The following is a 17268-nucleotide window of genomic DNA, read 5'->3' on the forward strand; positions in this document are numbered from 1 at the left end:
GGGGTAGTAACAGGGTCTGATGGGAGTAGGACAGGAGTAGTAACAGGGCCTGAGGGGAGTAGGACAGGAGGAGTAACAGGGCCTGAGGGGAGTAGGACAGGGGTAGTAACAGGGTCTGATGGGAGTAGGACAGGAGTAGTAACAGGGCCTGAGGGGAGTAGGACAGGAGAAGTAACAGGGCCTGAGGGGAGTAGGACAGGGGTAGTAACAGGGCCTGAGAGGAGTAGGACAGGAGTTGTAACAGGGCCTGAGGGGAGTAGGACAGGAGTTGTAACAGGGCCTGAGTGGAGTAGGACAGGGGTAGTAACAGGGTCTGATGGGAGTAGGACAGGAGTAGTAACAGGGCCTGAGAGGAGTAGGACAGGAGTTGTAACAGGGCCTGAGAGGAGTAGGACATGAGTAGTAACAGGGCCTGAGGGGAGTAGGACAGGAGTTGTAACAGGGCCTGAGGGGAGTAGGACAGGGGTAGTAACAGGGCCTGAGGGGAGTAGGACAGGGGTAGTAACAGGGTCTGATGGGAGTAGGACAGGAGTAGTAACAGGGCCTGAGAGGAGTAGGACAGGAGTCCTCCCTGTTCTCTCTCTCTCTCACCAAATGAATGTCAGAGTGACCTAAGCAGGCTCCTATTAACCTCAGTCTTAAAGGGGCAACCAGCAGTTGGTACATCTATTTTTGGACTTTTACATTAATATATGTACCCATTGATTCTTGAAGATATAACTAAACAGTGAGCTCCAAAAGTATTGGGACAGTGACACATTTTTTGTAGTTTTGTCTCTGTACTCAGCACTTTGGATTTGAAATAATACATGACTATGAGGTTAAAGTACAGACTGCCAGCTTTAATTTTAGGGTATTTTCAAATTATAAATTGATAAATTACAGCACTTTCTTTAGGGGACCAAAAGAATTGGGGAAAATGTACTTATGTGTATTAAAGTAGTCCAAAGTTTAGTATTTGGTCAAAGTCAGTTATGTCTAAATCAAATCTGTATAAACCTTTGATGATCTAACTGTGAACTTTAACTCTGGAAAGCCTAACAGCGTTTGAAGCCTTCAATCCAACCTGCCATTGTAGTGACTTACAAACTAGTACTACCTTGAAAAGTGTAAGCCTCTGTTTGTGAGGGGAGTCTACCTAATATTGGAAGGTTTTTACAGTGTTTAAAGGGTTTTATGTGACCGTAGGGAAAGCATTCAGACGTTCGTTACACTCAGACACAGAGCTGGTAGAAGAGATTATACAAGGCTTTGATACACTCTCATTAACACACAACAGGGCTAATTTGTTTCTTTAAAACCAGTCAGACATCCACGCAGCAGTCACAGTTGGTCACTGTGTCGTGGTTATGATAAAAGTTCCCACTGTCCCCAGCCACAGGGTAGGTAGAAGGAGCCCTACAGCCACAGGGTAGGTAGAAGGAGCCCTACAGCCACAGGGTAGGTAGAAGGAGCCCTACAGCCACAGGGTAGGTAGAAGGAGCCCTACAGCCACAGGGTAGGTAGAAGGAGCCCTACAGCCACAGGGTAGGTAGAAGGAGCCCTACAGCCACAGGGTAGGTAGAAGGAGCCCTACAGCCACAGGGTAGGTAGAATGAGCCCTACAGCCACAGGGTAGGTAGAAGGAGCCCTACAGCCACAGGGTAGGTAGAAGGAGCCCTACAGCCACAGGGTAGGTAGAAGGAGCCCTACAGCCACAGGGTAGGTAGAAGGAGCCCTACAGCCTCGGGGTAGGTAGAAGGAGCCCTACAGCCACAGGGTAGGTAGAAGGAGCCCTAGAGCCACAGGGTAGGTGGAAGGAGCCCTACAGCCACAGGGTAGGTAGAAGGAGCCCTACAGCCACAGGGTAGGTGAAAGGAGCCCTACAGCCACAGGGTAGGTGGAAGGAGCCCTACAGCCACAGGGTAGGTAGAAGGAGCCCTACAGCCACAGGGTAGGTAGAAGGAGCCCTACAGCCACAGGGTAGGTAGAAGGAGCCCTACAGCCACAGGGTAGGTGGAAGGAGCCCTACAGCCACAGGGTAGGTAGAAGGAGCCCTACAGCCACAGGGTAGGTGAAAGGAGCCCTACAGCCACAGGGTAGGTAGAATGAGCCCTACAGCCACAGATCTAGGATCAGCTTACCCTCTCCAGTGTCCCTGCAGAGGTGAAGTCTGTACGAGTTTAAAGCTGTCCTCTGTGGTCTCCCCAGGGATCCGGCTAGCTCCGATGTCACAGAGAGAACACTGTTAATTAGCCGTGAAAGTCTGCAGAGGGCAGAGCTGCATTAATTAGCATAAACGAGCTAGCAAATTAGCGATTGAATGTGTTCCATGCAATATAGGAGTAAGGAGGAGAGTTAGTTTCAGTTAGAATATTAGCATGTTAGCGAGTTAATGCATTAAAGCCCCAAGCATGTTTGCCTTTGTGTACAGTATGTTGCTATTTCATTTGTGTTTGTATTGGTAGTTGGGAGTGGTGTATGCTGGTGGGGGGGTATGTGTTTTAGTCGTAAGCCTGAGCTGTTCAGCTGTATGACAGAGGGATTTTACCACAGAGGGAGATAGGTGTGTGCACATGCATCTGTGTGCGCCTGTGTGCACGTGTGTGTGTGTGTGTGTGTGTGTGTGTGTGTGTGTGTGTGTGTGTGTGTGTGTGTGTGTGTGTGTGTGTGTGTGTGTGTGTGTGTGTGTGTGTGTGTGTGTGTGTGTGTGTGTGTGTGTGTGTGTGTGTGTGTGTGTGTGTCAGTCGTTAGTTCTGTGTGCCTGTGCAGTTGAGAGAGGCTAATTGGCTGCTTGTGTTAGCGTTTATTTCCCTGGATACCCCGCTATGGAGATCATTGATCAAAGGATGCTGGTTTAGTATATGTGTGTGTGCGTGTGTGTACGTGTCTGTGCAAGTGATGTGTATGATTTAAAGGGAGCATGTCCGTCAGGAGAGCTGGAGGTTTTGAAGTGTCAAATGCAGCTTTTATTCAGCACCATTCAGCTTCATGCATCTGATTACTGCATTTAGAAATGCTATTCGATGTTTGAGTGATTTTAAATCGGGAAGCTAAAAGCACTTATTAGTTATTACAACATCCTTTGCCTCTGGGTTGTACCATTGATCAAACAGTTGTACGATTGATCACACACACAAATATGGATTGCACCAGAGTATGGATTGTAGGGTGACTCAGTTTGTGCCATAGGTCCTTATAGTCTGGGATTGAAACAGACTTTGTCCCTGAGATTGATTTCAGTGGCCCTCTAATTTAGACACACACACACCCCACATAACTGGGGAGGTAGGGTAAATAGTAGGAACTAGAACGGATTGTACTTAACTGTGTAAAACACATCAAACACATCGTTTGATCCCATTCACTCCATTCCAGCCATTATTATGAGCCGTCCTCCCCTCAGCAGCCTCCTGTGACACACACGCACACACTGATCGAATGAGGGAATGTGTCAATGGCTGAAAATGTGAATGGTGAAACATCTCCCATCAGGTTACACTAGTGATGAATCAGCAGGTTACAGCCTGTCTGCTTCTGTCAGCAGGTTACACTAGTGATGAATCAGCAGGTTACAGCCTGTCTGCTTCTGTCAGCAGGTTACACTAGTGATGAATCAGCAGGTTACAGCCTGTCTGCTTCTGTTAGCAGGTTACACTAGTGATGAATCAGCGGGTTACAGCCTGTCTGCTTCTGTTAGCAGGTTACACTAGTGATGAATCAGCAGGTTACAGCCTGTCTGCTTCTATTAGCAGGTTACACTAGTGATGAATCAGCAGGTTACAGCCTGTCTTCTTCTGTCAGCAGGTTACACTAGTGATGAATCAGCAGGTTACAGCCTGTCTGCTTCTGTCAGCAGGTTACACTAGTGATGAATCAGCAGGTTACAGCCTGTCTGCTTCTGTTAGCAGCAGCTCTGGAGATGAACAGGTTTCAACTCTAATGGGTTTAGCTCTTCAACCTAACACTTAGCTAAACCTACACACCATACTACAAAGCTGACAACATTTAACATGTTGTCTTCCAGTTTTTCTACTCTCTCTGACTGTTATCTCTGTTGTTCTGCTTATCTTGTCATCCTGCAGGTCAGACGTAGGCGGGGGGCTTTCCCAGGTATTTGAGTCGTGAGGGTTTACTAAAAAAGATACAGTTTAGGGCGGATCCCAATTAGTATGACTGGTCGATTGTTTAGTCTTTAGGCTTTCGACCAAGATTGTTTAAGTTGAGCAGTAACAAATAGAGATTGTTTTAGTTGAGCAGTAACAAATAGAGATTGTTTAAGTTGAACAGTAACAAATAGAGATTGTTTTAGTCAAACAGTAACAAATAGAGATTGTTTTAGTTGAGCAGTAACAAATAGAGATTGTTTTAGTTGAGCAGTAACAAATAGACATTGTTTTAGTCAAACAGTAACAAATAGACATTGCTTTAGTCAAACAGTAACAAATAGAGATTGTTTTAGTTGAGCAGTAACAAATAGAGATTGTTTTAGTTGAGCAGTAACAAATAGAGATTGTTTTAGTTGAGCAGTAACAAATAGAGATTGTTTTAGTCAAACAGTAACAAATAGATATTGTTTTAGTCAAACAGTAACAAATAGAGATTGTTTTAGTTGAGCAGTAACAAATAGAGATTGTTTTAGTCAAACAGTAACAAATACAGATTGTTTTAGTTGAGCAGTAACAAATAGAGATTGTTTTAGTTGAGCAGTAACAAATAGAGATTGTTTTAGTTAAACAGTAGCAAATAGAGATTGTTTTAGTCAAACAGTAGCAAATAGAGATTGTTTTAGTCAAACAGTAACAAATAGAGATTGTTTTAGTTGAGCAGTAACAAATAGACATTGTTTTAGTCAAACAGTAACAAATAGACATTGCTTTAGTCAAACAGTAACAAATAGAGATTGTTTTAGTTGAGCAGTAACAAATAGAGATTGTTTTAGTTGAGCAGTAACAAATAGAGATTGTTTTAGTCAAACAGTAACAAATAGAGATTGTTTTAGTTGAGCAGTAACAAATAGAGATTGTTTTAGTCAAACAGTAACAAATAGAGATTGTTTTAGTCAAACAGTAACAAATAGAGATTGTTTTAGTCAAACAGTAACAACTAGAGATTGTTTTAGTCAAACAGTAACAAATAGAGATTGTTTTAGTTGAGCAGTAACAAAAAGAGATTGTTTTAGTCAAACAGTAACAACTAGAGATTGTTTTAGTTGAGCAGTAACAAATAGAGATTGTTTTAGTCAAACAGTAACAACTAGAGATTGTTTTAGTTGAGCAGTAACAAATAGAGATTGTTTTAGTTGAGCAGTAACAAATAGAGATTGTTTTAGTTGAGCAGTAACAACTAGAGATTGTTTTAGTCAAACAGTAACAAATAGAGATTGTTTTAGTTGAGCAGTAACAACTAGAGATTGTTTTAGTCAAACAGTAACAACTAGAGATTGTTTTAGTCAAACAGTAACAAATAGAGATTGTTTTAGTTGAGCAGTAACAAATAGAGATTGTTTTAGTCAAACAGTAACAACTAGAGATTGTTTTAGTTGAGCAGTAACAAATATAGTGTCACGTTCCTGACCTGTTTTCTCTTGTTTTGTATGTGTTTAGTTGGTCAGGGCGTGAGTTGGGATGGGCAGTCTGTGTTGTTTGTTCTATGTGGGAGTGTGTTGGTTAATTAGCCTTATATGGTTCTCAATCAGGGACAGGTGTTATTCATTTCCTCTGATTGAGAATCATATATAGGTAGGCTGTTTTACACTGTTAGTTTGTGGGTGATTGTCTTCCGTGTCTGTGTATGTTGCGCCACACGGGACTGTTTCGGTATGTTTGTTCGTTCGGTTTTTGTGTAGTCTGTTTTCCCGGTTCGTGCGTTCTTCGTGTTACATGTAAGTTCTTACGTTCAGGTCAATCTACATCGTTTATTGTTTTGTTAGTTAGTCAAGTATAGTTTGTTTTCGTCTTGTTTAAATAAATATCATGTCATATCACAACGCTGCGCCTTGGTCGAATCACTACTCCTCCTCTTCGTATGAAGAGGAGGAGGAACACCGTTACAGAATCACCCACCAACAAAAGATCAAGCAGCGGTGTAACGGGAGTAAGGGACAGCGCAAGAAGGAGGAATGGACATGGGAGGATATTTTGGACGGAAAGGGTTGCTACACATGGGAGGAGATTCTGGCTGGTAAGGATCGCCTCCCATGGGAACAGCTGGAGGCAGCTCGGAGAGCGGAGGAAACCGGAGAGAGGAACCGGCGTTATGAGGGGACGCGTCTAGCATGGAAGCCCGAAAAGCCCGTGAGTACTACCCAAAAATTTCTTGGGGGGGGGCTAAGAGGTAGTGGGCCGAGGGCAGGTAGGAGACCTGCGCCCACTTCCCAGGCTAACCGTGGAGAGCGGGAGTACGGGCAGACACCGTGTTACGCAGTAGAGCGCACGGTGTCTCCTGTACGGGTTCATAGCCCGGTGCGGGTTATTCCACCTCCCCGCACTGGTAGGGCTAGATTGAGTATTGAGCCGGATGTCATGAAGCCGGCCCTACATATCTGGCCACCAGTACGTCTCCTCGGGCCGGCTTACATGGCACCAGCCTTACGCATGGTGTCCCCGGTTCGCCTACATAGCCCGGTGCGGGTTATTCCACCTCCCCGCACTGGTCGGGCAACGGGGAGCATTCAACCAGGTAAGGTTGGGCAGGCTCAATGCTCAAGGGAGCCAGTACGCCTGCACGGTCCGGTATTTCCGGCGCCACCTCCCCGCCCCAGCCCAGTACCACCAGTGCCTACTCCACGCACTCTCCCTATGGTGCGTGTCTCCAGCCCAGTGCCTCCAGTTCCGGCACCACGCACTAAGCCACCTGTGCGTCTCCAGAGCCCTGTACGCACTGTTCCTTCTCCCCGCACTCGCCCTGAGGTGCGTGCCCTTAGCCCGGTACCACCAGTGCCGGTACCACGCACCATGTCCATAGTGCGTTTTGAGAATCCAGTGTGCCCTGTCCCTGCTCCCCGCACTAGCCTGAAGGTGCGTGTCCTTAGTCCGGTGCCTCCAGTTCCGGCACCACGTACCAGGCCTACAGTGCGTCTCAGCCGGCCAGAGTCTGCCGTCTGCCCAACGGCGCCTGAACTGTCCGTCTGCCAAGCGCCGCATGAACTGCCCGTCTGTATTGAGCCTTCAAAGCCGCCCGTCTGCCATGAGCCTGCAAAGCCGCCCGTCTGCCATGAGCCTACAGAGCCTTCCGCCAGACAGGAGCCGCTAGAGCCTTCCGCCAGACAGGAGCCGCTAGAGCCTTCCGCCAGACAGGAGCAGCCAAAGCCTTCCGCCAGACAGGATCAGCCAGAGCCATCCGTCTCCGCAGCGCCATCTGAGCCATCCGTCTCCGCAGCGCCATCTGAGCCATCCGTCTCCTCAGCGCCATCTGAGCCATCCGTCTCCTCAGCGCCGTCTGAGCCATCCGTCTCCTCAGCGCCGTCTGAGCCATCCGTCTCCTCAGCGCCGTCTGAGCCATCCGTCTCCCCAGCGCCGTCTGAGCCATCCGTCTGTCCCGAGCCATTAGAGCCGCCCGTCTGTCCCGAGCCGTCAGAGCCGTTAGTCAGTCAGGAGCCGCTAGAGCCATTCGTCAGTCAGGATCTGTCAGAGCCGCCAACCAGACAGGATCTGCCAGAGCCGCCAACCAGACAGGATCTGCCAGAGCCGCCAACCAGACAGGATCTGCCAGAGCCGCCAACCAGACAGGATCTGCCAGAGCCGCCAACCAGACAGGATCTGCCAGAGCCGCCAACCAGACAGGATCTGTCAGAGCCGTCAGCCAGCCATGAGCGTCCAGAGCCGTCAGCCAGCCATGAGCGTCCAGAGCCGTCAGCCAGCCATGAGCGTCCAGAGCCGTCAGCCAGCCATGAGCGTCCAGAGCCGTCAGCCAGCCATGAGCTACCCCTCAGCCCAGAGCTGCCATTAATCCTGAACTGCCCCTCAGTCCAGAGCTGTCTCTCTGTCCGGAGCTGCCCTTCAGTCCGGAGTTGCCCCTCTATCCTGAGCTATCTCTCTATCCTGACCTACCTCTCTGTCCTGAGCTATCTCTCTGTCCTGAGCTACCTTATCCCGGTGCTGCCCCTTATCTCAACGGTACCCTTTAAATTAAGTGGGTGGAATAGGAGGGTGGTCATTCAGAGGGGAATACGGAAGCTGGGATTGACTATGGTGGGGTGGGGACCTCGCCCAGATCCTGAGCCACCACCGTGGTCAGATGCCCACCCAGACCCTCCCCTAGACTTTGTGCTGGTGCGCCCGGAGTTCGCACCTTAAGGGGGGGGTTATGTCACGTTCCTGACCTGTTTTCTCTTGTTTTGTATGTGTTTAGTTGGTCAGGGCGTGAGTTGGGATGGGCAGTCTGTGTTGTTTGTTCTATGTGGGAGTGTGTTGGTTAATTAGCCTTATATGGTTCTCAATCAGGGACAGGTGTTATTCATTTCCTCTGATTGAGAATCATATATAGGTAGGCTGTTTTACACTGTTAGTTTGTGGGTGATTGTCTTCCGTGTCTGTGTATGTTGCGCCACACGGGACTGTTTCGGTATGTTTGTTCGTTCGGTTTTTGTGTAGTCTGTTTTCCCGGTTCGTGCGTTCTTTGTGTTACATGTAAGTTCTTACGTTCAGGTCAGTCTACATCGTTTATTGTTTTGTTAGTTAGTCAAGTATAGTTTGTTTTCGTCTTGTTTAAATAAATATCATGTCATATCACAACGCTGCGCCTTGGTCGAATCACTACTCCTCCTCTTCGTATGAGGAGGAGGAACACCGTTACATATAGATTGTTTTAGTTGACCAGTAACAATTAGAGATTGTTTTAGTTGACCAGTAACATATAGACATTGTTTTAGTTGACCAGTAACATATAGACATTGTTTTAGTTGACCAGTAACAAATAGACATTGTTTTAGTCAAACAGTAACAAATAGAGAATGTTTTAGTCAAACAGTAACAAATAGAGAATGTTTTAGTTGAACAGTAACAAATACAGATTGTTTTAGTTGAACAGTAACAAATAGAGATTGTTTTAGTTGAACAGTAACAAATAGAGATTGTTTTAGTCGAACAGTAACAAATAGAGATTGTTTTAGTTGAGCAGTAACAAATAGAGATTGTTTTAGTTGAACAGTAACAAATAGAGATTGTTTTAGTTGAACAGTAACACATAGAGATTGTTTTAGTCAAACAGTAACACATAGAGATTGTTTTAGTCAAACAGTAACACATAGAGATTGTTTTAGTTGAGCAGTAACACATAGAGATTGTTTTAGTCAAACAGTAACAAATAGAGATTGTTTTAGTCAAACAGTAGCAAATAGAGATTGTTTTAGTTGAGCAGTAACAAATAGAGATTGTTTTAGTTGAGCAGTAACAAATAGAGATTGTTTTAGTCAAACAGTAGCAAATAGAGATTGTTTTAGTTGAGCAGTAACAAATAGAGATTGTTTTAGTCAAACAGTAACAAATACAGATTGTTTTAGTTGAGCAGTAACAAATAGAGATTGTTTTAGTTGAGCAGTAACAAATACAGATTGTTTTAGTCAAACAGTAACAAATACAGATTGTTTTAGTTGAGCAGTAACAAATAGAGATTGTTTTAGTTGAGCAGTAACAAATAGAGATTGTTTTAGTCAAACAGTAACAAATAGAGATTGTTTTAGTCAAACAGTAACAAATAGATTGTTTTAGTCAAACAGTAACAAATACAGATTGTTTTAGTTGAGCAGTAACAATTAGAGATTGTTTTAGTCAAACAGTAACAAATAGAGATTGTTTTAGTTGAGCAGTAACAAATAGAGATTGTTTTAGTTGAGCAGTAACAAATAGAGATTGTTTTAGTTGAGCAGTAACATCTAGAGATTCTTTTAGTCGAACAGTAACAAATATATATACAGTATTTGCGCCCATCTCGGTGAACTAATCCATCCCGGAGGCCTAGACTAAAAGCCAATTTATGCTTGATCCAAAAATGTGGTCGATGTCTCCAGATGGAGGGTGTGAGCCTCCAGAGGCCAAATCAAGCTCCGTACCACATCGCCATGCACCTCCCAATTTTGTAACATTGCATAGCACCACATTGACATGGAGGATAGCACCACATTGACATGATTGGTTGACGGTAGGTGGGGGCGGTACATCCTGTAGAAAACACAAACTCACTTCCTTGACAACAGCTCTGCACTACTCTGCGAAGCGCAAGAAGTATGAATGCCCTGACGTCTGCTGAGGCAGTATCACAGTAAATGCTGCATGGCCAATGCAGACGTCTGATTGACCATGCACCCAGTTGCACAATGCACTTCTCTCTCCAGAATGCGCTCCAATTTGTGCATATTCATTGTTTCATAACTTAATTGTGTGAATTGTTTGATTGTTAGTGTAGATCAATTCCCCATTACATATATCACCAGTAGTACATTTACTGTTAATTCCTGTAATTTCTCATCTACAATGTTTGTTACTTTGGTTACGATAATTTCTGTTAATGCATTCAATATTATTCCGGTCTTACCGTTCTCGTTGTCGGAGTGGACACGTTGTTTGCAGAGTGCACAACCTATGCTACACTTGTGAGAAACAAGTTTTGGTTTATTTCATTCCATTTACGAGTTTTGTCAATTTAGTCATTGTCTTTTGTTTGGAGTTCTCCTGTCAATGCTGAGTAAGGACGCACACGCATAAGGCTACCTGACCTGATTATACATAGAAGTAGACCTATAGGCTACCTGACCTGATTATACATAGAAGTAGACCTATAGGCTACCTGACCTGATTATACATAGAAGTAGACCTATAGGCTACCTGACCTGATTATACATAGAAGTAGACCTATAGGCTACCTGACCTGATTATACATAGAAGTAGACCTATAGGCTACCTGACCTGATTATACATAGAAGTAGACCTATAGGCTACCTGACCTGATTATACATAGAAGTAGACCTATAGGCTACCTGACCTGATTATACATAGAAGTAGACCTATAGGCTACCTGACCTGATTATACATAGAAGTAGACCTATAGGCTACCTGACCTGATTATACATAGAAGTAGACCTATAGGCTACCTGACCTGATTATACATAGAAGTAGACCTATAGGCTACCTGACCTGATTATACATAGAAGTAGACCTATAGGCTACCTGACCTGATTATACATAGAAGTAGACCTATAGGCTACCTGACCTCCGCGCAAATGTAGACATATAAATGTGCCCATTTGGGGATCTGATAGTATTTCTGATTGGCTTAACGCACCACCACTAATGACCTGTGGAGCTTCTCAAAGTAATGTTTTCTTCACCTCAAACAGCAAACAAAGTTTGTTTTTACATCCATTGAGAATTGCAATAGTTCCTCAATGTATTTTAAAAATCATTCCAGCTCTCTCCCTTTCAATTACCACTCAGCGTGAAAGGGAAAAATGTCATGCTCTGATCCAATGGAAACATCTGATTACTTCTTATCAGTGCTTGACTTGGACTGAAATAGGGTATGGTACTCATTTTGGGTCCACAATACTATTGATTCTATAAGAGGAACAGGAGCTCAAGCAGTAGAACATGCCCAAGTCAAGCACTGCTTCTTATCCCTTGTGCAAATAGCCTCCAGCTGTGTCTGTCCCGAGCTCACTGGTCCAGGAAACTGAGGGCCCAGAATATTTTATACAATGTTGCAAGTTCGCTAGCAAAAGCTTTGGCTGTAACCAAGTTAATAGTTGATACAATGTTTCAAGTTCGTTGCAGACAGGCCATGTGTAGCCAATGTGATTTATAGGATATTTATTTTCATCAGGATATTTTCTACCTGCAGGCTGCAATGTTTTTATTTATTGGCTTCATGTAGGCTGTTTTAACATAGTTGACAATGGCAATAGAAGTTACTTTTTAGGTTTGTATCATTTTAGTTTAGGTTTGGATAGAATTTTGATTAACCACATGACAATGATTTTGAGATATGAAGACCTTATTATAAATTAAATGAAACTGTTTCACGAAAATGTGCATGTGAAAACAATAACTGGCACACAGATTGGTAGAAATGTAAGATAAATTGGCATTCCATAGGAGAAAAGTTGCTGACTCCTCATGTAGCCTATTACCGGCAACTTCAGGAGAGTAATAGCAGAATCTGCGAAAGCCAACAGGAGCGGGAGGAGAATAGTTGGGTCAGGTTTTTTTCTTCTGGTTATCTAGATCTCTGGCGCCCTCTTGAGGCATTTGTTTATTTCATAAAACCGTAAACTTAAAGCATCAGACAAGCTCAATACCTATTGTTGATTTTTTTCAAACACATAGGGTGTGTCTATATATGGAAAAATACACGTTTAAAACAGACAACTTTTGGTCGGCCAAGTTTTTTTTGTTGGGGACAGCCCTACTACAGTCCAACCAGTAACATGTTGTGTGTTTTTGTGTGTTCCCACAGGTCAGATCTCGGTGGACGGCTTTGCCAAGTACCTGAGTAGTGAAGAGAACAGCATCATCCCCCCCGAGAAGCTGGACCAGAGTGAAGACATGACCCTACCACTGCCTCATTACTTCATCAACTCCTCCCACAACACATACCTCACAGGTAGGCCTATTCTTAAATGTCTTTATTTTTAGTACTGTGATAACTAATAAGTAACACATGATCATATATGGTTGTTTGACCCTTTCAAAGTGAATCAAATTCAGCCAGTGAGGTTCCTTTCCGTCCTGTGCACCTCAGGTGCTTATCCAAACAGCACCCTCAAAATTTCTGCAGACTGGTATTCAGACTGACTAGCCTATGGCAGCAATAAGAATAGAAGCCAAAACTACAAAGGCCATTCTAGCTACAATAGATTATATATATTATTAATCTATTCAAATCTATTCCGGGGAGAGGGAGTGTGTGAAAATCTCTCAAGTGAATCAAATTTCTCCCACAAGAGGAATATTACATTTCTGTAATAGGCTAACGTCAAATAATGAAAATAGAAATGGTCATCAAAATTGTTAAACAGTTTTAAAAACAATTCTAATAAATGCAACACTTGGACAACAGATGAAGATACTCCAAACTTGTTGATTCCTTTTTTATCCATCAAGTATTGAATGAATTATAGCACATAAAATTATAGGACATAAAATGTCCCTGTTTTTTGGGGGGGGATTGCAGTCATATATACATTTTCTAATTGTATCAGGTATTTATATTATATTTTGTGTTAAAACAATGAAAATGATATGTGCCTAATTTTATTTAATACACTGGGTCTATTTGCATATATGACAACATTTACATAAAGGGGTGGAACAGGGCTGCAACAACAAACACTTGTTCTGTCTACCCTACCTGCACTCACCTGTTCTGTCTACCGTAGCTGTAATCACCTGTTCTGTCTACCCTACCTGCACTCACCTGTTCTGTCTACCCTACCTGCACTCACCTGTTCTGTCTACCCTACCTGTACTCACCTGTTCTATCAACCCTACCTGCACTCACCTGTTCTGTCTACCCTACCTGCACTCACCTGTTCTGTCTACCCTACCTGCACTCACCTGTTCTGTCAACCCTACCTCCTCTGTCTACCCTACCTGCATTCACCTGTTCTGTCTACCCTACCTGCACTCACCTGTTCTGTCTACCCTACCTGCACTCACCTGTTCTGTCTACCCTACCTGTACTCACCTGTTCTGTCTACCCTACCTGTACTCACCTGTTCTGTCTACCCTACCTGCACTGACCTGGTCTGTCTACCCTACCTGTACTGACCTGTTCTGTCTACCCTACCTACACTCACCTGTTCTGTCTACCCTACCTGCACTGACCTGTTCTGTATACCCTACCTACACTCACCTGTTCTGTCTACCCTACCTGCACTCACCTGTTCTGTCTACCCTACCTGTACTCACCTGTTCTGTCAACCCTACCTCCTCTGTCTACCCTACCTGCACTCACCTGTTCTGTCTACCCTACCTGCACTCACCTGTTCTGTCTACCCTACCTGCACTCACCTGTTCTGTCTACCCTACCTGTACTCACCTGTTCTGTCTACCCTACCTGCACTGACCTGGTCTGTCTACCCTACCTGTACTCACCTGTTCTGTCTACGCTACCTGCACTGACCTGTTCTGTCTACCCTACCTGCACTGACCTGTTCTGTCTACCCTACCTACACTGACCTGTTCTGTCTACCCTACCTACACTCACCTGTTCTGTCTACCCTACCTACACTCACCTGTTCTGTCTACCCTACCTGCACTGACCTGTTCTGTCTACCCTACCTGTACTCACCTGTTCTGTCTACCCTACCTGCACTGACCTGTTCTGTCTACCCTACCTACACTCACATGTTCTGTCTACCCTACCTGCACTGACCTGTTCTGTCTACCCTACCTACACTCACATGTTCTGTCTACCCTACCTACACTCACATGTTCTGTCTACCCTACCTGCACTCACCTGTTCTGTCTACCCTACCTGCACTGACCTGTTCTGTCTACCCTACCTACACTGACCTGTTCTGTCTACCCTACCTACACTCACCTGTTCTGTCTACCCTACCTACACTCACCTGTTCTGTCTACCCTACCTGCACTCACCTGTTCTGTCTACCCTACCTGCACTCACCTGTTCTGTCTACCCTACCTGCACTCACCTGTTCTGTCTACCCTACCTGCACTGACCTGTTCTGTCTACCCTACCTACACTCACATGTTCTGTCTACCCTACCTACACTCACATGTTCTGTCTACCCTACCTGCACTCACCTGTTCTGTCTACCCTACCTGTACTCACCTGTTCTGTCTACCCTACCTGTACTCACCTGTTCTGTCTACCCTACCTGTACTCACCTGTTCTGTCTACCCTACCTGCACTGACCTGTTCTGTCTACCCTACCTACACTCACCTGTTCTGTCTACCCTACCTGCACTCACCTGTTCTGTCTACCCTACCTGCACTGACCTGTTCTGTCTACCCTACCTGCACTGACCTGTTCTGTCTACCCTACCTGCACTCACCTGTTCTGTCTACCCTACCTGCACTCACCTGTTCTGTCTACCCTACCTGCACTCACCTGTTCTGTCTACCCTACCTGCACTCGCCTGTTCTGTCTACCCTACCTGCACTCACCTGTTCTGTCTACCCTACCTGCACTCACCTGTTCTGTCTACCCTACCTACACTCACCTGTTCTGTCTACCCTACCTGCACTCACCTGTTCTGTCTACCCTACCTGCACTCACCTGTTCTGTCTACCCTACCTACACTGACCTGTTCTGTCTACCCTACCTGCACTCACCTGTTCTGTCTACCCTACCTGCACTGACCTGTTCTGTCTACCCTACCTGCACTCACCTGTTCTGTCTACCCTACCTGTACTCACCTGTTCTGTCTACCCTACCTACACTGACCTGTTCTGTCTACCCTACCTGCACTCACCTGTTCTGTCTACCCTACCTACACTGACCTGTTCTGTCTACCCTACCTGCACTCACCTGTTCTGTCTACCCTACCTACACTGACCTGTTCTGTCTACCCTACCTACACTGACCTGTTCTGTCTACCCTACCTGCACTCACCTGTTCTGTCTACCCTACCTGTACTCACCTGTTCTATCAACCCTACCTGCACTGACCTGTTCTGTCTACCCTACCTACACTCACATGTTCTGTCTACCCTACCTACACTCACCTGTTCTGTCTAGTCTGCCTCATTAATTACTGTTGTTGTCACATTCTCTTGCATAATTTAACAAGAGTTGCAATAGCAGGATACCCTTGGATCAACATGTTTACACCTATCTAAACATACTTTACATTGTTTGCGAGATCAGACATAATACTGTTAACTATAATTTGAGTGTTCATTTTTGGAAGTTGCTTTCATTTCAACGCATTTCATTTGTAAACATTTAAACTATCAAATTATTACTTTTTTCCAATTCAACAAAAAACAAACACCCTTTAAAACAAAGTTATCTTTCTTCTCTTTCTTGTGATGTAAGTGTCAAGATGATGTGTTAAATTCCAGACGAAGGTGTAGCGTTCTTATAGACAATGTATTCTATTGAGCCAATTTCAGTCATTGTCGGGGTGTGTTTGACAGAGCAATACGAAACCACTTCCACCACCGTGACTTTAACAGGAATAAATGACAGGCCCAAGCAAGAGTATGAAAGACTACCACAGGAATAGAATGAGAGCAATCAATCCAGCGAGATTTAAGTGCACCCCTCAAACACCCCGGAAATACAGTGAGCTCCAAAAGTATTGGAAATTGTTGTTTTGTCTCTGTACTCCAGCACCTCAGATGTACAATTATACAATGACTATGTTAAGGTGCAGACTGTCAGCTTTAAAGGGATATTTCTGTCCCTTGGCAGAGGGAGACAATAATATTTCTAACAAGTCATAACTGATTACTTTATGGCCAGGGCATTATTATTTCTTTACATTGATCCGTCTGTAATCTGCTCCTAATCAGAACCGTGCTGAAGGCAGAAACTCATTTAGAAGTTAACTTTTCTGTAATGGAGTAAGAGGCGTCTTAAGATGCTGTCATCCCCAGCAAGTCGTGTGTGTGTGTGTGTGTGTGTGTGTGTGTGTGTGTGTGTGTCCCTTCACACTCCTAAGGAAGAGATGAGATTGCATTTATAGAGGAGCTCAGCGGTGCCTTCTGAGGTGACACACACACACACACCCACATACACTCACAGACACAGATGTGAGTGTGTCTGGTAATATGCGGTGGTAATACGATGCTGATGTAGAGAGAACTGCTTTGTTAAAACCTTTTCTCAATAGGGGGTGCTGTTGGCACTTTGTAATAATTTCGTTCCCAAATTAAACTGCCTCGTACTCAATTCTTGCTCGTACAATATGCATGTTATTATTACTATTGGATAGAAAACACTCTCTAGTTTCTAAAACCGTTTGAATTATATCTGTGAGTAAAACAGAACTGGAGTTAGAGCAATTTTCCTATGAGGATGTGAGAATGCTGAATTCTGCTGGCTGTTATGAGATCCGTTTATAAATCTGCCTGTCTTCTATTGGTTGAGATGCACTGCATACGCCTTCCCCTGGATGTCAGCGAATAGTGAGAATTGAAATGGTGTTGCTAGGCAGATCTGAGAGCTTATAAATGGGCTGGGAACGTGGGGTCCGTCCTTTGTCCTCTTCGCCAGGACGCAGAAAGGACCTCTGGCTGTCGTTATAGAAAGCTCCCTTTATAGCCCTTAGATATATCCGGCTCTGTTTTTATTCGATATAGGTGTTAAAGACATCATAATGTT

General features: G+C 44.6%; 1 protein-coding gene across 1 annotated transcript in view; it reads left to right on the forward strand.

Moving 5' to 3' along the window:
- LOC120019373 (1-phosphatidylinositol 4,5-bisphosphate phosphodiesterase beta-1-like) overlaps positions 1–17268 on the forward strand; it is an 81121-nt gene that overhangs the window by 35926 nt on the left and 27927 nt on the right. Inside the window, exon 7 of the mRNA XM_038962663.1 lies at positions 12430–12576. Within this exon, the coding sequence (XP_038818591.1) occupies positions 12430–12576 (147 nt within the window). The remainder of the gene's footprint in view (positions 1–12429; positions 12577–17268) is intronic.

This window comes from Salvelinus namaycush, chromosome 24, assembly GCF_016432855.1.
Source record: "Salvelinus namaycush isolate Seneca chromosome 24, SaNama_1.0, whole genome shotgun sequence".
NCBI classification, from domain to species: domain Eukaryota; kingdom Metazoa; phylum Chordata; class Actinopteri; order Salmoniformes; family Salmonidae; genus Salvelinus; species Salvelinus namaycush.